A 19,729-nucleotide genomic window follows, 5' to 3' on the forward strand; every position below is an offset into this window, starting at 1 on the left:
TACCACTGAGCAACAACTTGGGATGACACAGCTTCATGTGTCCTTCTTTCTGAGCGCACAACTTATTGGGAAACAAGGCATCCTTTGGGAGAGCCAAGACATTCTATCTCCCAGCCTCTGACTCACTCACCCTCAGTCAGTGAGTCTGTCATCACAGCCAGAAAATATATATTCATTTCTCTGAATCAACAGCACCAGGGAATCAAGTCTTGGCTAGTTCTGAAGCTTCAATGGAGCGACCGTCTTTACAGGGTAGCTTCCTCCTCTGGCGCTTCTTTGTTTTTGTACTTCTCCAAGCAGGATTCCACCACAACCCCTGCTCCTCCATGCTGCAAAGAGCAGCTGGAACCAAGGAAAAGTTGCCCTTGATACAGCCTCCCACAAAGTTGGCTAATTTTGTGGAACCAAGTGCTGACATCCAGTTACACAAAGTACCTGGGGACAAGGACACAGGGACATAAAAAGGAGCTGCTGGATCAGACTATGGGCCAATCTAGTTCAGCATCCTGTTCTCACAGTGATCCACCAGATACCCTAATGTGCAAGCAGGAAGCGAGCACAACAGGGCTCTCTTCACCTGTGATTCCCAGGAAATGGTACCCAGAGGCCTACTGCATCCAACAATGGAAGCAGAACCTAGCCATCATGTCTAGTAGACTCCAGTAGCCTTATCCTCCATGAATTTGTCTAATCCTTTTTTAAAATTACCCAAGTTGGTGGCCATTACATATCACTTATAGGTGCAAAATCTGTAGTTTAATTATGTGGTTCTCAGCAGGGTGAGTGACCTACTCAACTGGGGCTCATCATCTTCAATTTTGGGCATTGCCATGTTTTGGACATTGTCCAGGTTTCTTTGCCTGATCTCTGGGTGCCAGGTGAATCAAGCAGGGCATCCCAGCCTTCTTTCTCCTAACCTGCCTAGCCTGACTTCTTCTTGTGCTGCATTCACTCTCTCTTGCCTCCTGCCCTTCAGTATCCCTTTCCTCTTTAAGGGGGTCTGGCCCCACCTCTGGCTCTGCCCTCTACATCCTTGTGACAATTCCAAAGCCTCTTGTTGTTATCAAAGTCAATCTGAGGTAGGAATGAGCGGATCTGTCAATTCTGGTTTCACTCAGTTTCTCATTTTCCTAGCCTTAAATTTAGTTTTTCCCATGAGTTTGCAAATTCTTTTTTTAAAAGTTCTCCTGAAAAGTTATACACATTTCTTCTCCTAGACACATTTTTTGCAAGCAATTTCCCTTAATATAATGCACATTTGTACATATGCACAATTTTTTATACCCAGTTTACCCAGCATATGCATTTTTGTATATGTGTACCTGACTGGAGAACTGCATTGCAATATTCAGAGAAGGGCAAATTTTTAAGGATGACTATGAAATAGGTCGATTCACATTCAAATGTGAACTGAATTGAATTTCTTTCCCATCCCTGGTCTGCGTATGACGTCACTCATAAATGACAGTGCCCACAGCCACACTGAGTTGATGCTGGCAATGCCAGGATGGCAGAGGGGCATCTCACCAAACCCTAACACTGTCACGATAAGAATCAAGCTTCTGCTCAAACAAACCCTGTTCCAGAGGACCTTCTTGTCCCCATCTTCTCCCTTGCTTTGTCCTACACATTTGACCCACTTGTCTAGGTCAGAAAGAACAGTCTTTGGTGTCTTCACATATTCCCTCCTCTTGGACTATTGCAGCATAAGGTTTCCAGGGGAATATATTCCTGAATGAACTGCAGTAAGCAGGAGTCAGAGATTAATGAGCCTCAGAATCCACTAATGTTTCATAATAGGTTGCTAACGCTTTAATTCCCTTACGGATTTTTTAAAAAACCAACCCTTGTTAGAGAGAATATTTGGAACTGTAATGTGGAATGCAAATGCTTTTTGTGAAAGAACTGTGGATCATGTTAGGACTTGTCGTAGGATTATAAATTATTTCTGATTTACCCTTTTTTGCTAGGGAACAGACAACTTATGGGACTGAATGGTAAAGCACATGGAACAGATTCATGTTTAATGCCAGAAAAAGCCAGTGGCAACAAGAGGTTTTTAACATCTTCCAGCTATTCATGTACTAGCATGAAAACTATTTCTTTATTTAGCATAGTTCTCAATGTGACTTGAAGAACAGAAGGCTCTGGTTTTTTTAAAAAAATAAAACCTCCAAATATAATTGATTAATAAGCTCAGGGTCATGAGCCCCACACTGGGCAAAAGATTCCTGAATTGCAGGGGCCTCGTGGTCCCTTCCAACTCCACAAATTCTATGGTTCTATGGGAAATCTTCACCTGCCAGCAACATGAGGACACTGAAGTTGCTAGGCAGATATCCCTTGGCAAAGAATTTCAAAGAGTGGGTGCCAAAGCAGACAAGGTCCTACCTTAGATGCTATCCAATCTTTCATCTGAGGAGTAAGGATGCATGAGCATCTCAAGAGTCAACCAGAACAAAGCTGCACTTTTGCAAGCACATGGTGCCCGTGGAAAGCACACAAGCAGGACCTGGGAACAACAGCATGCTTCCCTCCTGTGATTCCTAGCAAGTGGTATTTAGAGGCATACTGCCTCTGACAGTGGACCAGAGCTTAGCCTCCATCATGGCTAGTAGCCATCAAAAGCCCTCTCCTCCATGAATTTGTCTAATCCTCTTTTAAAGCAAGCTAAGTTAGTGGCTGTCATGGGCCAGGAGTCACCTTCACCTGCTGAGCAGCAGCTTGAAGGAGCAGAAGGCAAAGTGACTCCACCTGCAACTGGCTGTTAACCAGAAGGATGGTGGTTTGAGCCCACCCAGGGACGGCTGCAGGAAATCTGCCTCCAATGAGGAGCCTGAGTGGTGAATTGCTAATCTGTCGTGTTCTTCCCACATGGGGGGCCTTCTTGCTCCTAATAATAGTAATAATAATAATAATTTTTATACCCTGCCCTCCCCAGCCAAGGCCAGGCTCAGAGCGGCTTACAAGCAATAATAAAAACAAGTTGAATGATTACAACTTAAAAACAAAATTAAAATACAACATTAAAATATTGAAACATTAAAATATTAAAATGTAGCCTCATCGCAGGAGGAGAAGGAAAAGAAAAAAGAAAGAGAGGGAGGGAATCAAATTGGCTCCAAGCCAAAGGCCAGGTGGAACAACTCTGTCTTACAGGCCCTGCAGAAAGAAATCAGATCCTGCAGGGCCCTGGTCTCATGAGGCAGAGCGTTCCACCAGACCAGAGCCATAGTTGAAAAGGCCCTGGCTCTGGTTGAAGCCAATCTAACTTCCTTAGGGCCCGGGACCACTAGGGTGTTGCTATTTATGGACCTTGAGGCTCTCCATGGGGCATACCGGGAGAGGCGTCCCATAGGTACGAGGGTCCTAGGCCTTGAAGGGCTTTAAAGGTCAAAACCAGCACCTTAAATCTGACCCTGTACTCCACCGGGAGCCAGTGCAGCTTGAAAAGCACTGGGTGAATATGCTCCCATGGCAGAGACCCCGTGAGGAGCCTCGCTGCAGCATTCTGCACCCGCTAGAGTCTGGGACAGCTTCAAGGGCAGCCCAGCGTAGAGCGAATTACACTAGTCAAGCCTGGAAATGACCGTCACATGGATCACTGTGGCCAGGTCGGGGCGGGAAAGGTAAGGGACCAACTGCTTGATGCGGCGAAGATGGAAAAATTTCGCCTTGGCTGTTGCTGTAACCTGCGCCTCCATGGAAAGGGAGGCGTCAAGGATTACACCCAAACTCTTAACGGAAGGCAATGGCACTAATTGGGCCCCCGCAAGAGAAGGGAGTTGGTCCCTCATTCCCATGCCATCCCGACCCAGCCATAGGACCTCTGTCTTCGAAGGATTTAGTTTCAATCGGCTCCCACTCGCTGGCTCCAGCTTTCTTAAGCAGGGTTTCCAGCCTCTGTCAGTTGCTGAAAACAACATTTGTCATTACTGGCCAAACCTTGCTGCTTCTTGCTTCTCGTGACCTTGGACCCTCGGCTTTCTTGACCCCTGGACTACATCAGCCTTTTTCAACCTGTGGGTCCCCAGATGTTGTTGAACTACAACTCCCATCACCCCTAGCTAGGAAGGCCAGAGCTCAGGGATGATGGGAGTTGTAGTCCAACAACATCTGGGGACCCACAGGTTGAGAACCACTGGACTACATGAACTGAGATACTCCTGACCTTAGGACTGGACTGGACCTTGTATACGGACTCTGCCTTCAGGCAAGTTCCCCCCAGACACTCAGATGGTCGGCTGGTTTCTCCCTCCACTGAGCTGTGCCGTGGCTGGCAGCACAGGACTATGACGGTGGCTATTACTGCCTCCTGTGGGAGTGAGTTCCATGGTTTAAGTATGCATGAATCTCCCAACATTCAGCACCGTTAGATGTCTTCCCATGACAAAAGTATTGGACATCCAATGATGCAAAATGGTGGACGTTTCTGTGAGCTTCTGCATGCAAAACATATGCTCTACTGCTGAGCTGTGCTGAGCTCTTATGAAGATCTTGCAGACCCCACTTACTTGCATCCAAGGAAAAGCCAATGCATCCAAAACCAGGTCAGCACCAGCATGATGAGGGAGATGGGTAAGCTGAGTAAGAACCAGGTTCCAAAATTCACCACTTCAGCACTGGGATAATGGCTGTAAGGAAATAAAAAACAGGTCTCTCACAGCCACTTTGTAGGATGCTTTTTCAGGCAGCATCAGAGACCTATATGATGCTTTCCCCTTTTCAAGTTCACCTTGTGTAGTGCCTGCTTCAGGGTGCCTTTAAAAAACCAAGTAAACAAATGAATGACCCCCACAAAAAGATTAGTATAGCTCAGTTGGTTAGAGCATGGTGCTAATAGCACCAAGGTTGCAGGTTTGATTCCCATATGGGACAGCTGCATTGCAGGGGGTTTGACTAGGTGATCCTCAGGGTCCCTTCCAACTCTACAATTCTATTATTCTATGAAAAGTCTTCACCTGCCAGCATCAGAAGGATAAGGAAGTTGCTATGCAGAACTCCCTTGACATAAGTTCTATGATAGACAAGTCAGAGCATTAGTTAATTTTGCTCCGTATTGGTGACCCTGACTCTCCACAAATCTTTCCCAGTTTTACCTGGATTGAACCTGGCTCCTTTTGCATGCCAAGCATGGGCCATAACACCGAGTTTCAGCCTTGGATGTGTAATCTGTGAAATGGCCTTCAGGGTAACCTGAGAGATAGCAAGTTTTGGCTCTTTGGTTGGCTGAGCAAACACAATGGGTTCCATTGTGGAGATCTTGAGGGGGCGGGGGGAATTCAGAGCACCGTCCTTAAATTCTGTTTTCCCCTCTCAGGCATTTTATTCCCTCCTCCTCTCTCCCTCCCCTCTTGCTAATCGTTAAACAGTAAATTTGCATGAAAATATTCATAAAATCAGATCGTTTTTCTTTTGAAGTAGTTTAGGCATGCCTTTGGCTTCATTAATTTCCCATCTATTGTTAACATAATTTGCTACATTAAAAAGCATAATGATGTTGCACTTGGAAGATTATTACTTTGCAGGGGGAACAAATCACTAGAACAGATGGAGCCGTCCCAGAAACAAAAAGATTCCCCCCTCCCTGCCGCCACCTCCCCTTCAATTCCAGAGCCTGTAGTGATAAAGAATTAGAGAAGAGCGTAAATAGAAATTAAAAAAGAAGCCTGTTCCGTCTAGGGTACGGTTAAAAAAGCGGTGACAAAGTCCGCCGGTTCAAGTGTGTACTTCAGCGAGAACTCACCCTCTCTTGAGGAGCCTGAAGCAGGTCACTATTTCTCAGTCTTTGCTCACCATCTGTTATACAGGGACTGTCTTTGCTTCCTTTCAGGGCTCTTATAAGGGTCACCAGGAACCAGCTCCATGGTGAAGGAATGACCGCCGGGTGTGGAGCACACTTCCATCCGCAGACAAGCCATAGCTGTCTGAACACCATGCCCTCTATTTAACCTTTGCTCTTTTGGTGGTCTGCCATGCCCTGTCTGTGACCTTTGTCTCCTTCATCATACATTGTTCAAGGGGAAAATGACGCAGTGGAAACAGGTGCCAAAATAACTTTGTACCACCCCACGATCTCGGGATTGGAAGATGTGTAAAGGTCACAGTCCAAAATGTATCTGACTGGTTTTGCATATTGTGCTAATAAAAAGAGCCTCAGCAGAGCTAGCTGGCAGCTTGCTTGTGCACAGCTCACCTGCATTACCAACTCCTGCCATTCACTTCACATGGCTTGTAACCACACCAGGTTACCAGGTCTTTACACTGGTCTTGCTAAATGTGCACTGCGCATGCATTACTCACTTGTTGAAATACTCCAGGAAGATGAGGTTTGTGGAGGTGCCGATGATGGTTGTGAGTCCCCCAATGGTTGCCGCGTAGGAGATGCTCAACGAGAGGCACTTGCAGACCATCTGATCGTGCTTGGTTGGGTACCGAGGCTTACTGCTTAGGTCTAAACTTTGAGGCTGAGGTGGCAGAACAAGGATCTGAGCCTGTAAAGAAACCACATCATTTAACACATGTCTGTATGTTGTAATTCTTGGGTGTTGTAAGCTGCTTTGAGACCTACACCATGAAAAGCAGGGTGTAAATTTTAAAATTGAAAGCAAAATGCAGGGCGGTCCACACCAACCAGCACTGCAGAAAATCACAGGGCAGATATTGTTAAGCATAAATGGTTTAATTCACACTGAAATGGGAATGGCTATGAGTATTGTTGAAAGGGTTTAACTGGAAGTTTCTACTGAAGGTAAGTGAAGAGCAGAAAGGGCTCTCTGAGCTTCATTGATGGGTTGATAAATATGCTTTCAGTGTACCAGGATGCCTGTGTTCTGCAGACAGCTTATTTTCTCTAAGAACTAGAAAGATTCAGAACAGGTGTCTTCTCCAGTTCCCTGAAAACTGCTTCGTCAGTGACAGAAATAAAGGCTCAACAGTAATCAGGCTGCTGAGCCACATGCAGCCTTGCGGGAAAGATTCAGTTCAGACAGGTTTTGTTAGGGGCTCATAATCCTCAAATCACGTGAGAAGTCCAGGGCAATAGTTGGCAGACTTTCGGCCTCAAATTAATCATGTCTGGAATGGTCTAGGGCAAATTGCTCTCTCATTCTCTCAATCTAACATTCATCTCTCAAATGGGACGCGAGCCAAGCCTAGCGCCACATGAGCCTCAACACTTCAGCAGGGGCTGGCATTGAAATGGGTCTCCTTTAAAATATTTTAGTCTGATCAACACTGGGTGACCAAGTCTTTCAGCTGCCATTTTAGTTCTCTGCAACGCTTAAGAGTGACACTATAGTATATGAGAGAAAAATCATCTGGTGTTGATGACTAATTAGGAACAGTGTTGCGGCCACGACGTAAGTCAAAGAAGGGTGGGGTTATCAACACAGGAGAACCCTGCAACAGGGCACTTTGTCAAGTCAGGATCCAGCACTACACACTGAGGGAAATATCACTTTATGATAGACTGTTTAATATAAAAAAATAGTAGGAGTATTATGCATATGAAAAGTAGTGGCATATCGCACCACTTTCCTGGTGGGATCAGACCAGAAATGAATGAAACTTAGGACAAGGAGCTTAGTGCTTGCCAGGGTCAAAGGGAGTCAGCAGACACCAAGAGCCCTTCCAATATCATCACCCAGGGCGGTGTCCTGCTTGAGGATACTGTCAGATGCTGGGTGTGATGTTTTTGATGTATTTCTATTCCCCTTTGGTTTTAATGTATTTATGTGGGGGGTTGTTGTCTGTTTGCTTGTTTAGAAGTCGCTTTGGGTTGCCTTGGGCAAAATAAAGTGACTAACCACTTTAAAAAATAATAATAGGGTTGGAAGAAGCAAGTTGCCCTCACTGGTTTCATCACCCTGCTTCGTACCCTGCAGGATCACCCCGAGGTACAGAGGTCCAGGGGAAGGAAAAGAGCTGGAGAACAGAGCTGGAAGCATAGTGCTTCTCTGGCAGCATCTCAAACATTCCCGAGTCTTATGCATGAGGAGGAAGCAGGGCTCTAAAGGCACATGTTCTGGATCAGGACTCTGAAGATCATAGCTGTCAACATTTTCCTTTTTTTAAGGGAAATTCCCTTATTTTGAATAGGATTCTTCGCAAGAAAAGGGAAAAGTTGACAGCTATGCTGAAGATAGGACAGGTAAGGTAGGGCCACAATACAATTAAGCTGCCCAGGCACAGCCGAAGCATCGCTGCAACAACATCTGTCTTGCTGTGCTCCCTGGGGCTCTGCACTAGACAGCTCCCATGCTAAGCTGAATGTTCTTATCCTGGACCCCTGGGGACAGCTTTTGAACTGCCTAGCGGCAGTGGCAGGAACAGAGCAAGTAGGCCGCAAACACAAACAGTGCCTGTCATCAAATGTTCTGCTTTTTCCAAGCAATGGTGATAAATGAACCTGGGGTTATGCATTGTCTCTCTCAATAGCGGAGAATGTTCTTACCTGAGGCAGATGCTGCCCGTTGGTTTTGGAGCTCACAGTTCCAATTGTGTTGGCAATCATGTGTACGCCGTTCATGTTCTATATATAGGAAGAGAAATCCCCCTTCATTAGAAAACAACTCTTTCAGGGCCATTCCAGGACACCAGTTGGATGGAAGCCAGTTTGAAATTCCTGTGTGGGTATTTCATGTTATCGGAAATATTCTGTGCAATTCACTGGCGGAGGAACGGAGGAACGGGGGAGGAACGGGTGCACTGCCCCCTGCACCATCAGGGAGGGGGGGGGTACCATCGCGGCCACCCCCTGGACACGTGCCACGCAGCTCCCCACTGCGCCAGGTGCCACACCCCCAGGAAGCACGCCACACCCCCTAGGACACACACCAGCCTGCTCTCTGCCCCCGGTGCCAGAGCATGCAGCTTCGCCACTGGTGCAATTACAGAAACACTATCAAAGTTGCTGCCTTATCCAGTAAAAAAATAAGTTTTGATGTAGAGTAGGTCTTTTCAAGTCAAGATAACACTTACCAAACAATTAGGGCCAAATAAAATGTTATTCTTAATGCACACCATGCAGCCACATTGACCAGGAAGCCAGTGGGTGAATCAAAGTGCATGAGAAGAGGAGGGATTGTGTGAGCGCAATCATGTTATGTAATGCATGGGTTGGCAAGACATCCCATGCTTCTGAAGGGGGCATTTTTTTCTCAGGTGTGGACAGGGCATGAGACAGCCAACATCAGAACATCCTTTCTCCACTTTTGCCCGAAATAGAAAAGGTACAAAGAAACTGACTGCTCTTCAAAAATTACTTCCTTTCCCATGCTTCAGGAGATATGTTTGCATTTTGTATTAAAATTCTACAAGTGGGTTTAAATTATAACCTAAGCAGGCATCTCTACTTTTAAGCACCAAGGGATCTAGAAATGGAGTGCTAATGGGGACAGGATTAAGCTACCTTCAAGTGTTTGCTAGTACAATTCTTTCGAAAATCGGCTTTTGTCAGCCCCCTCACAGAACCGCTGCTTATGTAGTCACCTAATACCCAATGTTAAGTATTGTAATTATCAGGTAGTCACTTGATCATCTGAAACCTTAAACACCTGGTGACTCACAACAAGAGAGGTTCCCCTGCCCACCTCCATCTCCAAAGAGCCATCACTGCCTATGAGAAAGGAAAATGCTTCCATTTGTGGATGGTTTGGTTAGTGGATTAAAAGGATTGTTAACACATTCCCTGTACATTAGGATCAGAGGCTTCAGGAGGAATCGGATTCAGGTCCCTGACCACTGGTAAATCAATCTACCCACACATTAATGCACACTGCTTGACCCAAAGGATGGGGGCATATGAAAGGTGTTACTCCCAAGTGAATGCAATGTTAGCCGGCCCAATAAAAACATTGTGTAACTGGCTTTCTCTCTCAAGCTTTGTGGTACCTGAAGGCTTGCTAATGAGAGCGTTTACATAACCTCAAACACGATAAATTTCAATGGGGGTAATTCGTATATTCATCTGTTAATTCATTAAGTACTAAGAGATCAAGTTTTGTATGTGAACATGGGAATTGGAAACCACCAACACATTCTAACTCCACAATAGTAGTAACACCCCATTAATCAGTTGATGCCCCCCGACCTAAAGTAAAACTGTAGCACAACCTGGGGAAGATATCAAGGCAACTAAGAAATTGCGTTAGACCAAGTCAGGTCATTGATTCTTACGGGAGGCCAGGTATGTCAGTTTTGTTCTCAAATCAAGTCGTTTCTCCCTAAAAGGCAAACAAATATCTTCTTCACCATCCCTCTCGGCCCATCTTGCTTGGTATTTTTTTCTCTATACTGATTGGCAGTCACTTTCCAAGGCTTTGGGCAGGGGTCTTTCGCAGCCCTGCCTGGAGACGTTGGCGACTGCACCTGGGAGCTTTTGAATACCAAGCAAGTGGGTTCTACCATTGACCTCTGGTCTCCCCCGATTCACACTACAGGCCTGCGCTGTGCATGCAGCCACATCAGACCTCTGTAAGCAGAACAGAAGTGCAGCATTCCTCTAAGCATAGAATGTTGTGCTCCTCCAGACACATTAAAGGGAAGAAAACCATGCAATCCTGTGTTGCTTTCTGTAGAATCAACTTGTTATTTTACAGAGTGGATTCAGCCTACAAAAATATACCTTCGAATGCATCAGAGAGCTGAGGTCAGCAGTTGTAGCACTGCAAAAAAAAGAGGATAATTAATGTTGATTTGCCGCTGTACAATTGCATACCATGCAAATGAAATATGGCATTCTAGATGGGGTCATCCAATTCTATGCTTACAACTACCCAGTAAAGAAGGCTAGGCTGACAATAATTGGCCCAAAGGAGTTTCCTGGCAGAGTAGAAACTTGGTTCAAGCCAGATCACCACTGTGGTTCACCCAAGTGTTGTCCAGTTCTGAGAAGGTACAATGCTGGAATGGGAAACCAGTTGCTTCATGTGGAGTGGGGCTTCCAATGTTGCTGGACATGGCAGGAAGGAGTTGCCCCGCACCAGTTTCCCCACCACTGAGACTAACATCATAATAAACCCTTATACCATAGTTCCTAGGGTTCTTTGAAGAAGACCATAGCTTTATATGAACTTCCCTAGATTGGTAGGTTAGAGATATGTCCATGGCACCACCTCTTTATTTTACAGGAAAGTCACAGGTTGAAATACGAGAGATGCCATAGCTTTGCTTCTGTTTGCCTAGCTCTGGTTCTTAGCCTGCTGCACAGAACCAGTACGGTGAGTGAGGAGCTTGCCTGGGCAAGAGAAAGGGAGAAAGGAGGACCGGTTTCATTTCTTCATTCTTCTCCTGGGCTTTCGGTGTTCCGTACGCTGATTGGTAAGTCATCTTTAAAGAGAATGGGAGAGTGGGCTTTTGGAATCAAGATAAGGCCCCTGGGAAGGGGAACCAGTGAGCTAGTACTTAGCTTCTGTGCATCTCTCAGGATTCCAACCTCCCATCTTTGGCAATCACCTGTGAGAGGTTTTAGTCCAACTGACAATTGTCCCTGTGCTCAGAGAAGCTTGACTGCAAACTGCTTCATTCTATAAGCAAACTGAGCCCTCCAAGTCATCCCACCAGCCCAGCCAATTGGTGTTTGCCACCACAAACACATAATGTATCTACTGACTGTAGGCATTCATATGTATGCATTCACCACCCTGGGACCTTCTGGCAATGGGCAGACTACAAAAGCTCTAAAATAAGCAAATGATGTGAAAGGAAAGCAAATTACTTGGCTGCATCCACACTATACCTTTAAAGCACATTGGAAGCACATTTCCCTCCCTCAAAGAAGTCTGAGGTTTGTTAAGGGTTGCTGGGAATTGTAACTTTGTGAGGGGTGAATTACAGGGCCCAGAATGATTGTTTGGGGTGTGTGCTTTGAATGTGCTTTAAAAGTATAGTGTGTACACAGCCTTAATTTCCACTTGAAATAATAATAATAATAATAATAATAATAATAATAATAATAATAATAATTTTTGCTGTTGATTAAATGTCTATATCACCCTTCATCCAAGCATCACAGGGTGGTTTAGAATACAATAAATAAAATAAAATAAAATACATAAGGTAGTAACATACAAAAATGATACCCCACCCCCCAGTCTGAAATGTCATAGATTGTTTAATTAGCCAAAGGCTGGGGAAAGGGGGAGTGTTTTCACCTGGTGCCTAAATATATGTAAGAAATGAAATGCCACTCTGCACACAAAATTCCAGCCACCACCACTACCATGAACCATTCCTAAGTGTGTCTGCTTCATGTTATACATCCCATTATATATTCCCTTAACATCTAAAACCCCTTAAAATAAAATAAAATCTTTGTGATCATGCCATTTGCTGGTCCTGCTTTTATATTTTATCTCATTGTGACCTGAAAGGGTTCAAATGTCCATTAGAGCTGGACGGGCTTCATTCTTACTCCTCGTTGATGAAAAAGAGCTCCAGGGATGTTTGCCCGCGCTTTTCGCCGAGACCTGTAGCAGGAGAAAAAGGGGTGGAGTGGTGGCGTCTGTTTCTCCTATATGCATTTCAGAATTTTTGTACGCTAGGATTGGACTTAGCCTTCAACCCTTCCCTCCCTGCTTAAAAATGCATTTAAATAAGATAAATATAATTATGAGTTACTAAAAAAAATCAAATCAAATCAAATCAAATGAACAAGAGAGTGTTAAATTATTTCAAAGATTGCTTATCCTTATATAGACCTGTTCGTTCATTTAGTTCATCTAGGGAAATTATACTCATGGCACTACACCCTACAGAATATCATAGAGTGGTGACCCCAAAATGAGCATTTCCTGCTGTTGCCCCTGCACTGTGAAATGTCCTTCCCTCTGCCATATGTGGAACAGCTCCAGACATCTTATAAAGATTTGACTTTTTGCCTGGGCTTTCCCAATTTGGATCCAGTTTTACAAGTCTCGAGTCCTCTGAATTTCTGTTCTGTTTGCTTTTGTGTGTGTGTTTTTATACTGCCATTTCATTAGTTTTGCGCAGTAACACAGGAAGCTGCCTTATACTGAGTCGGACCATTGGTCCACCTAGCTGAGTATCGCCCACATTGATTGGCAGAGGCCGTCCAGGGCTTCAGTCCAGGTTGTCCCTCAGCCCTACCTGGAGAGTCAGAGGGCTGAGCTTCCTGCATGGAAAACAGATGTGATGGCCCTCCCTTTGGTTGCATTATTGTTTCTGTTATAATAATATATTGCTTGTTTTTTAGACCGGCCGCACACTGACTGCTTAGAGATTTTTGGAACGTGAAGCGGATTGTAAATGCTTATAAATAAATGAACAGAAGTGGGTGTCACCATCATGTACCTATAGTCTCCCGTTCTTCCAGGATGGTGTTGCCAGCGGTACCATTCATCTCGCGGTCATCTTCAGCATTCACTAACTCCTGCAGCACTGCTTCTACAATGGGCATCACCATGGCTGTGGTGGACGTGTTGGAAAGCCACATGGACAAGACAGTCGTGCAGCACATGAAGCAAAGGAGCAGCCTAGAGAGCGGGAAAGGAAAGCCCTTTGGGGGAAACTGCAGATTCACAAAGGAAAGCCTAGTTTAGATGCATGTGACTTAGAATGAAATGGGGGTGGGTGGGGATTTCCAGAAGCTCTGAGTGAAATCATGCACTTTTGAACTTGCCCTGCACAACTTAAAGAGGTGTCGAAGAGGAAAGAGGCCAGGGTGGGTAGCCCTGTCCAAGTTAAGGGTTGCCCTCCCTTGTGGGTCATCCTTCGGGGGGCAAACCCAAGGGTGGGATGGGCCAGAGCTAAAAGTGGTTGCAGCAACAGTTGTGGCTCTTTCCTTTGCACAGTAGGCGACACTTGAGCCATGCAAAAGTTGGAGGTCCGACACACACATCGTACAAATACACGTCTCTCCATTCAGGGAAGCAAGGGACATTATCACACAGTTCAAGGGGAGTGTGGTCTGGAAAGAGTCCTGAGGGCCAGAAAGGGGAGTCTGAGGGACTACATATGACCTATGGGCTAGAAACATCATCATCATCATCATCATTATTATTATTATTATTATTATTATTACCCTCCCCAACTGGCTGGGTTGCCCCAGTCACCCTGATCTAAATGAACTGAGAGCAGAAATTAAACCAGAATCAACAAAGCAATAAGATGACGGACCAAAGAGAGAAGAAGTTGGCAGGAAGAGGAAGGGAAGAATATTTTCATCCTGTTGAAGCAGACTCCACACTTGTCCTAGTGATGTATCTGGAAACTTAGTGACTTATTTATTAAGTGTGTGCCTTGCATTCTGTCAGCCCACTGGGCTCCTGAAGCAGTGCTCTCGCTGGCTAATAAGCACCACTTGACACTTTAATGACAGTGCTGTGTCTTTCTGTTCAACTGCTCTCCCTCCCTCTCCCTCTTTCTGTCATGGGCCAGGAGTCGGCTTCACCTGCTGAGCAGCAGCCTGAAGGAGCAGAAGGCGAAGTGACTCCACCTGCTGCTGGAGGGCCCGTGACACTCTTCCTCTTGCCCTCCATGCTGTGAAAAAGCAGGTTCACTCACATGCCTGGTTTCGCTCCGGCCATCATCACCATGCGCAAGGCGATCCGTTTGTGCAGATTCCATTTCTCAACAGAGGCTGCCACACAAATTACACCCATGAGGAGCAAGGTGGTGTTCTTGATGTATTCAGCAGCCACCTGCAGAAAAGACGAGGTAAGGGTTGATAAACCTCTAGGGAGAGCTGACTGCTGGCAGAGAAACATCCCAGGAGCAGGTGTAGAAACAGCTAGAAAAAGCTTTTTCCTGTCCCTGCCTAGACTTTCAATCATTTTTATTTCTCCCCTGTCCCCTATGTCCCCTGTTCAGTCTGATTCATAAACCACAGCAGAATTAGACTTCTGTCTAGAGCTGGAGAAATCTCCTGGTTTGGGTATCTTTCAATATCTCATTCTTCCAGTCTTAAAATCAGCTCTCTATGTTTCTGCAACAATTTCTGATTTAATTTTTTAAAGAAATCCTCAAGAAACAGGCCCCAAAGTGACCTTTAGAGTCTTAATAAGCTTCCAACCCCAATATCTAAAATGCTGCCTTTCTCCATATAAACCTGCCCAAACCCTGAAATCATCATTTGAAGCCCTTCTCTGTGAGTCACCACAAAGGGCCGTTGAAGAGAACAGGCCTTTTCTTTGGTAGCCCCCGATTTATGGAATTCTCTCTACGGGAAGGCCTACCCAGTGCCAACTTTGTCATCATTTCGGTGCCAGCAAATATTTTTTTAATATGCATTTTCATTCCTGTATTACATTCTTGGAAACTGCTTTAGGACTTATGGAAAGTCATCCGTAAATCCAATCAGCAAATCTGCAGAGCCACCCATGTCCCAGGGACGCCCAGGCCATTGCTGGCAACATGTGAACTGGCTACCAAATAAGGATGCTTACAATGTGTTGGCAGCTTTCCCCCCCAAAAAACTGAGGCTGCGTACACACTACACATGTAAAGTACATTGCATCCCCCCACAAGAATCCTGGGACCTATTGTTTACCCCTCACAGAGTTCCAATTCCCAGCATCCTTGTCAAACTACAGTTCCCAAGATTCTGGGGGGAAGCCATGTGCTTTAAATGTGCTCTGAAGGAAAGGTGTGGCTCCAGCCTCAGCAGCCTCAGCACATGGCAGTTCCGGAAAATCAGGGCCAAGTCACTATGGTAAAATGGAAAGCATGACGAAGGTTTTCTCCCCATTCAAGCTGGAGAAACCTGCTGCCTTTTGCCCAGAGCCTTGTGCTTGTAAGAACATTAGTCTTTGTATCTGCCACGCTGCAAAGAAGTATGAAAGGGATAAAGTGGAATAATAAAGGCTTTTGTGCTTCTGGTTGACATGGATTCTTTTCTTTCCATTCAAGAGTACGCTTATTAAAACAATGGTTGCATGTGCTAACCAGGGGTTGGGCTGGAGGTCGGAGAGAAAGGTTATGATGCAGACACAAGCCAAGAAGAGAGAGAAAAGAACATGAAAGTGTCTGTGAGGAACCTTTTCAACTCTATTTTCATGTTGCATTTGCACATATTTTTTTAAAGGAAACTCTACTCTGAGAACTTGTTGTTAATGGGAAGCATAAACATGATGTAAATAATGAATGAAGTGTTCTTTGCTCCGTCCAAAAATACTGATTAGTCAAGGAGCATGAATTTTGCAGTGCACATTACTTAGTCGTAAAAGCAGGTGTTATGTGCTGAAAAGTGACATGTGCGTGTCTGCTGCTCCCCAGTCCTAGGGAGAAAGTAATACAGTTGGCCCCAACCTTCAAATACAAAGTCACGGAATGATCCGACATAATAGAATCACAGCATTAAAGAGATCAATTAACCCAGCTCCCGTGCTCAGTGCAAGATCTGCAATGCAGACTACAGGCTCAGTATTTCTACTCCCTGGTCAATGTTTAAATACCTGCAGCAGACAGCTCTCTCTCTTCCTCCTGAGGCAATTTGTTGCCCTGCCAGATAACTCAGAACATTAGGGGTTAGCTCCTAATGTTTAGCCATAATCTGATTCCTTGCCATTTCTGCCCACTGGTTCTATCCCTGCCCAACAGAGAGCACAGCTTCTCCATCTTCCTTATGTCCGCCCTGCAATTATTTGAAGGACCTGCATGCACAGGTGACTCAGGCCCCAGTAGCATGGATAAGAAAAGTACATGTAAAGCCTGACCTCGCTGGATTTCATGACTCCAAACAGTGGATAGAGGAAAGCAGGAACAAGGGCTGCTGCCCCAAGTGGCACTGCCTCTGAAACCCAGTACACTGCCGTCACGATCAGCACATAGCCACACGAGGCTTCCTGAAAGAAAGAAAGGGAGGAGCAATTGAGCTGTAGGGAAGCAATGGCATTCTCTCTCACAAGGTACAGTGATGGCTTAGGCAACTTCATGGAGGAAAAGGCTATCAGTGGAAGCTAGACATGGTTTACTGATTGGTTGATTTCCAATATTTATAGAATGCTTTTCGCTATACAGTGGTACCTTGGTTCTCAAATTTAATCCCTTTTGGGAGTCCGTTCGACTCCTGAAACGGTTCGAAAACCAAGGCGTGGTTTCTGATTAGCTGCAGGAGCTTCCTGCACTCAATCAGAAGCTGTGGAAGCTGCATCGGACATTTGGCTTCCGAAAAATGTTCGCAAACTGGAACACCCACATCCAGGTTTGTGGAGTTCGGGAGCCAATTTGTTCGGGAGCCAAGCTGTTCGACTACCAAGGCACCACTGTAGATGGCTGCAAGTTGGTTTACACAACAATTGATAGAATAATCCACCAATTCAAATTATACAGTGTCAGAGCTGCCCCAAGGTCCCAGCTCACAGAGGACCAACGCCAGGTCGTCGTTATGTACAAAAGTCTTTATTAAAGTTCAGTTTCCATTTCAAAGCCGCAGCGCGCAGCTCTACGTCTTAAACCCTAGACCGTCGAAGTTCCGTCTGAATCTCCTCCCCCTTGACACCAGTTTAAGATTCTAGCCCTGCTCCACCTCTTCCTCTGCTCTCTCCTCCGCTGGGTCCTCCTGCCCGCTGAGGCATTCCCCTTTCTGGACTCTTCTGACGCTGAGTCGCCTGACTCCTCCCCCTGCCTCCGGCGGGCTTTAGGACCTGGTTCCCAATCCTCGTTCTCTGCTGTCCCGCGTGCCTGTACATTTGAACTTGGCTCTCGCGCCAACCCAGTGACCTTCCTCCTGACCGTTACACTGCTTCTATCACTGCTTCCCTCTTCCAGGATGCTGGCTGGACCTGACCTCCCCTCCGTTGCCTGACTCTCTGATGGAGGCGTGGTCAGCCCTGACTCATCTTCCCTCCCTGCTGGGGGAGACGCTGGCCCCGATATCTGGGACTCTTCCCCCCCACTACGCTCTGGTGGGGAAGCTGGTCCTGATCTCCAACTGCTGCTCTGGGAGTCCCCGCTGGCCTCTTGCTTCTGGAGTGTCCCCCTTGGGACCCCCCTTGCCCTGGCCACCGGCGCCCCCTTCTGTGAATCTTCCGATTCGCTGGAGAGCCTCATGGGATCTCTCGGGCCACTGTCATCTTCTCCTACGCTGCCCTCTGATTCTTCCCCTTCGCTCTCCCTTCCCTCCCTTCCCTGTGCTTCTGCTCCTGAGCCCCTGACATACAGTGTTTAAAAGAAACAGAAACTGCAGGTCCAAATGCAAGGACAATAAATAGACATTGCACAACCAACTGAGAGCATCCTTTAATTTATTGCTACAAGGCATTCCTATCTACTTACTCGGCATGTTTAGGGGAGTTACTTACCAGGCAAATTATTCAGGGCTGATGGTGCTGTGGATGGAAGAAGGACTGAAGATCTGTTGCAGGCAAATTGCTCAGGGGTTTTACTGTTTATTTATTTAGGTCAGAGATGGCCAAACTTGGCCCTCCAGCTGTTTTGGGACTACAATTCCCACCATCCCTGACCACTGGTCCTGTTAGCTAGGGATGATGGGAGTTCTAGTCCCAAAACAGCTGGAGGGCCAAGTTTGGCCATCACTGATTAGGTGATTTAAATCCTGCCCCTCATCACTCAGACTTCAGGGTGGGTCACAGCAATGTCAAACCCAATAAACTTGAACATCTCCATCTATTCAGTATATAACTCAAGTATCTCTTGGGCTTGGAACTGCCCACACAGAAGACCAGGTGGAAGAAGACAGTCTTCATTTGGTTGCCAAAAAGAATATACAACCTAAGTGCAGTGGGGTGGGTATTTGATAAAGGTAAAGGTACCCCTGCCCGTATGGGCCAGTTTTGTCCGACTCTAGGGTTGTGCGCTCATCTCACTTAAGAGGCCGGGAGCCAGCGCTGTCTGAAGACACTTCCGGGTCACGTGGCCAGAGTGACGAAGCTGCTCTGGCGAGCCAGCACCAGCGCAGCACACGGAAATGCCGTTTACCTTCCCACTATAAAGTGGTACCTATTTATCTACTTGCACTTAGGGGGGCTTTCGAACTGCTAGGTGGGCAGGAGCTGGGACCGAAAGACGGGAGCTCACCCCACCGCAGGGATTCGAACCGCCAACCATACGATCGGCAAGTCCTAGGCACTGAGGTTTTACCCACAGCGCCACCCGCGTCCCTTGGGTATTTGATAACTGGCTGCTATTGCTGAGAAGACCCTCCAATGAGTTACAGTTCCTTCTATGCCAGCATTGCTGAAAGAACTTCCCAAACCAACTTGAAAGCCCTGGCAGGATTATATAGGGAGAGATGCTCCTTCAGTCTGCATTGATGCAGCTGTGTAGAAAGGAGAGATTCTGGTGTGCAATCCACTTGCTAAGGGGAGCCCATCTCTCCCAACATCACCACCACCTTTATCCTGGTCCAGACAGAAGAAACTGGCTTCATCGCTTGTGTAGATGAAAAACCAGGCCAGGCTGCTCTAGTGGCTGCAGCTTTAGACATCCACACAGCCACTCTTGGAAAGGTACTATAATCTTCCATCTGTAACTTTGTTTTGGTACTTAGCCATTATGTAACTCTGATTCAAACGGTTAAGCTCTCCAGCACAGGGTCCATTATTATTCCTTCGTTAGGGGATCTGACTGTATTAAAGAACAGAGGCCATTTCTCAAGTGCCTGTAGAAGCAGAATCAGAATTGGCAGCTGCTGTGACCCAAAGCTCTGATATGCATGCATGAAATAAAAGCGTGTGAAAATCATGGGTTGCCCCATTCTCCCCAGTTTAAGAGAATGCAGTCAATGGGCCAAACGCAATGGATGTTT

General features: G+C 46.1%; 1 protein-coding gene across 2 annotated transcripts in view; it reads right to left on the minus strand.

Annotated features, from left to right (window-relative positions):
* SLC13A4 (solute carrier family 13 member 4) overlaps positions 1 to 19,729 on the minus strand; it is a 41,535-nt gene that overhangs the window by 11,373 nt on the left and 10,433 nt on the right. For both annotated transcript variants that reach the window (XM_081878921.1, XM_081878920.1), the window contains exons 2-9: positions 16,677 to 16,805; positions 14,527 to 14,663; positions 13,315 to 13,496; positions 12,416 to 12,470; positions 10,628 to 10,667; positions 8,456 to 8,533; positions 6,304 to 6,494; positions 4,515 to 4,634 (exon numbers count right to left, since the gene is read on the minus strand). In XM_081878921.1, the coding sequence (XP_081735047.1) occupies positions 4,515 to 4,634; positions 6,304 to 6,494; positions 8,456 to 8,533; positions 10,628 to 10,667; positions 12,416 to 12,470; positions 13,315 to 13,496; positions 14,527 to 14,663; positions 16,677 to 16,805 (932 nt within the window). The remainder of the gene's footprint in view (positions 1 to 4,514; positions 4,635 to 6,303; positions 6,495 to 8,455; positions 8,534 to 10,627; positions 10,668 to 12,415; positions 12,471 to 13,314; positions 13,497 to 14,526; positions 14,664 to 16,676; positions 16,806 to 19,729) is intronic.

Source organism: Podarcis erhardii (genome assembly GCF_964252035.2).
Source record: "Podarcis erhardii genome assembly, chromosome: 10".
Taxonomy (NCBI): domain Eukaryota; kingdom Metazoa; phylum Chordata; class Lepidosauria; order Squamata; family Lacertidae; genus Podarcis; species Podarcis erhardii.